Here is a 3191-nt window from a genome sequence, read left to right on the forward strand (position 1 = left end):
AATAAATTTTTAGCAGATAACTAGCTAGAAGTGAGACATGGCGGTTAGCACGTACCATGTCTTATCCTTGACCTATTGTTTCTAAAGGTGAGGTCACTACAAAACAAAGGGAAAATTTTAAAAGATATTCTTCCAAATTAAGAACAGTAGATTTTGCTGGTTGTCTGTTATAGAAGATCCTTAATTTCCAGGACAGAACAGAAGAGATAGGACCCTCCTTCCCTCAGAGCATCACAACTATTAAAGAGAAAACCACAGGCCCAAAATGGTGTCACTGCGCTAAAGCCCATGGTACCAAACCTAGATTTCATACCTGACCTAATTGCTGTTTCAACCTCTCCCAGAAATATAAGCTTAATTAACCAGTGTGGACGGAAAAAAAGGTTACATACTAAACCTGACAAGCTCAGGGGAGGCTAGCATGGCCAGCCCTACAAACTCAAAGACTAAAAGAAACCACATGGGCTGGTCTGAACATAAAAATTTCTAACTAAAAGCAGGTCATGGCGGGTAGTCACACCATGGGGCCTGTAGCTTTCTTGACAAAGGTCAAGCTTTACCTTAATCCTGTTTATTGTCTTCTTGCATCTAAGATAACAGACTCTTGGAATGTCAGAGTAATCCTTTTGGTTTTTTTTCCCCCCCAGACCTCTCAGGGCACAGCCCACCATACCAGAGCAAGAGACCACAGAACCCCTCATGGTTTCCTGCCTGCCCCCCATACCATTTCTATGTGTTGTAAATGTTAACTATTAACTCTCCTGTACCCACCAATGTAAGAGGAGTATGCATCGCCCCGGTTTACTTTTTATCCATTCCCAGAGATTTCCCCGCCTTGTTTTCTCCCGCCCCCTTAATCTACCACCAGTGAACCCTCCTTAACTCTCCTCTTTTGATTCTAATGTATAATATAATCTGCAAAACTGCTATTCTCTGAAGCATTTTCTTAATCCGTTGAGATTTTGCTTCCCAGCAATTGTCATCAGTTTGGCTCAAATAAACTCGTTAAAATTCTCTGCAGGTTTGGACGTTTCTTACATTGACATCAGTCTGAAATTCTCTGGTCAATGCAATGAGGTCATCTGTCACGTGGGCCCTCTCCATCCCGCAGTCCCTAGGAAGAAAAGGCATCTGCATGATAAAAACCCTCGCCATTCCCTTCCCCGAAACAAGATGTCCCGTTCTAAAAATAATCCTTTCTTTTCTTTTGTTAATAGCTCCCTTGCCTCATCCTTCTTCCCTATAAAAACCTTCCATTTTATACAGCCCCTCAGAACACCCTTCTAGTTGCGTGATGGGATTGCTGCCCATGAATTGATGCATGAATTGCTTAATAATGCCAATCATATCTTCAAATTTACTTAGTTGAATTTTGTTCTTTAACACTCTGTTGCGCCTACTTATGCTTCCCTTGGACCAAATGTATACTTCACCAGTTCTGAATAAAGCTCCTGTATATCCGTAATAAAGATATTACAGATAATTGTAATATCTCATCTCAGGCTGAGGGTTAGGAAAGTGATGTTACCACTCATGATACCTGAAACCCTTGGACTGACCTTAATCTCTTGGTGCCTCATGGGTGAGGTTCCATTGCCCCACCAAAAGTACCATCCTGACCAGAGAGTTAGACCTGACGCTAGCTGATCTGGAACTAGCAATCTCACACGCTTGGGACGTAACAAATGCCACTTACTCTTCAGCCTCCCAAATCACTCTTAGCTGATGACTTGGTTTTCTACCAGAAAAAAAAAAATTGAACCAGTCAGAAAGAAACTTAGACCCCAATTCCACTTACCCCAACATCTGTGCTCACATTCTCTGTTTTCTTGTCTGTTACTACAGAGGAATTATTTAGACTCCTTTTCAAAGTCAAACCTGCCCCAAGGGCACTAGCTCTCACCTTCCTCACCTCTCCAACAGCAGTGCTGTGGCAACTCTCCTCTCCTTCTTCTGCATCATTTGTTCTTCAGTCTCTACTGGATCATTCTCAACAGTATATCAACATACTGTAATCGATTCTGCCTTTAAAAATACAAACAAATCTTCTCCTAACCCACTTCCTTAATGAGATATCACCTCATTGTTTCCTTTGGCAGAAAATTTCTCCAGATTAGCCTATATTCATTGACTTCAAATCTCACGCAATTATCTCTTAAACACTCTCTAATCAGACTCCCCTGCCCCCAAATCAACCAAAAGTCCCTTGTCAAGGACATCGCTGTCCTCCAAGAACTAAATCCAATGATCAAATCCTGGCCCTTATCTTCCTTGACTTGTTACCAAGATTTGACTCTGTCGATCACACCACTCTAATTAATCTCTTGGCTTCCAGTTCACAATGCTCTCTTGAATGTCCTCCTACTTCTCGAGTTGTTTCTGCTTAGTCTTCTTTTTTGGATGTCACTTTTCTCTAAGACCTGTTAATATTGGGGTGGTCCAGAATGAGTCCTTGGTTTTCTTTTTTAGGTACATTTATTTTCTTGGTAATCTCATCTAGCGGCATGGCTTTAAATATCAACCATGTGCTTCAGACTCCTAAATTTATATTGCCAGCTTGAACCTGTCTGCTAAACTCCAGTCAAATACATCAAATTGCCTATTCAACTTCTTCAAACGATGGCAAACAAACATCTCATCTCTACATCTTGATGTATTCAAAACGTATGATCTTTCCTTCCATTCATTTTCCTATCCTTCTGGTTTTTCAGTCCCACAACCTTGGTGTCATCCTTGATTCCTTTTATTCTCTGAAACACCACATCCAGTTAATTAGCAAATCACCCCAACCTTTGAAATTAGCAAACCGTTATCTCCTCTATCTTGACTGCAGTAGCCTCCTAACTGGTTTCTCTACCCTCACTCTTGCCCTGCCCTGCTCCTACAGCCTAGTTAGCAATTCTTTTAAAATAAAAGTTAGATCATGTAACGCCTCTATCTAGAACCTTCCATCTTACTCAGAGTCATGCCCAAGCTCCGTATAAAAAGCTGACACCTATGTGATCTGACACTTACCCAACCTTGCCTCTCTAGCATGATATACTATGACTCTCCTCTTGTGTGATTAGGCAACAGCCAAGCTGGCATCTTTGATGCTTTTCAAATATACCAAGCATGCTGTCACCTCAGAGCCTTCACAGTGGCTGTTTCCTCCACCTGCAACGTACTCCCTTCAGATAGCCCCTTGGTTA

At 41.6% G+C, this 3191-nt stretch overlaps 1 protein-coding gene across 1 annotated transcript in view; it reads right to left on the reverse strand.

Moving 5' to 3' along the window:
- Positions 1-1732, reverse strand: part of PTTG1IP2 (PTTG1IP family member 2) — a 23549-nt gene extending 21817 nt beyond the window's left edge. Inside the window, exons 1-2 of the mRNA XM_039878138.1 lie at positions 1697-1732; positions 1039-1114 (exon numbers count right to left, since the gene is read on the reverse strand). Of these exons, the coding sequence (XP_039734072.1) occupies positions 1039-1104 (66 nt within the window). The 5' untranslated portion in view covers positions 1105-1114; positions 1697-1732. The remainder of the gene's footprint in view (positions 1-1038; positions 1115-1696) is intronic.
- Positions 1733-3191: the final 1459 nt, after the last annotated feature.

The sequence above is a fragment of the Pteropus medius genome, unplaced genomic scaffold, assembly GCF_902729225.1.
Source record: "Pteropus medius unplaced genomic scaffold, Ma_sr-lr_union100, whole genome shotgun sequence".
Taxonomy (NCBI): domain Eukaryota; kingdom Metazoa; phylum Chordata; class Mammalia; order Chiroptera; family Pteropodidae; genus Pteropus; species Pteropus medius.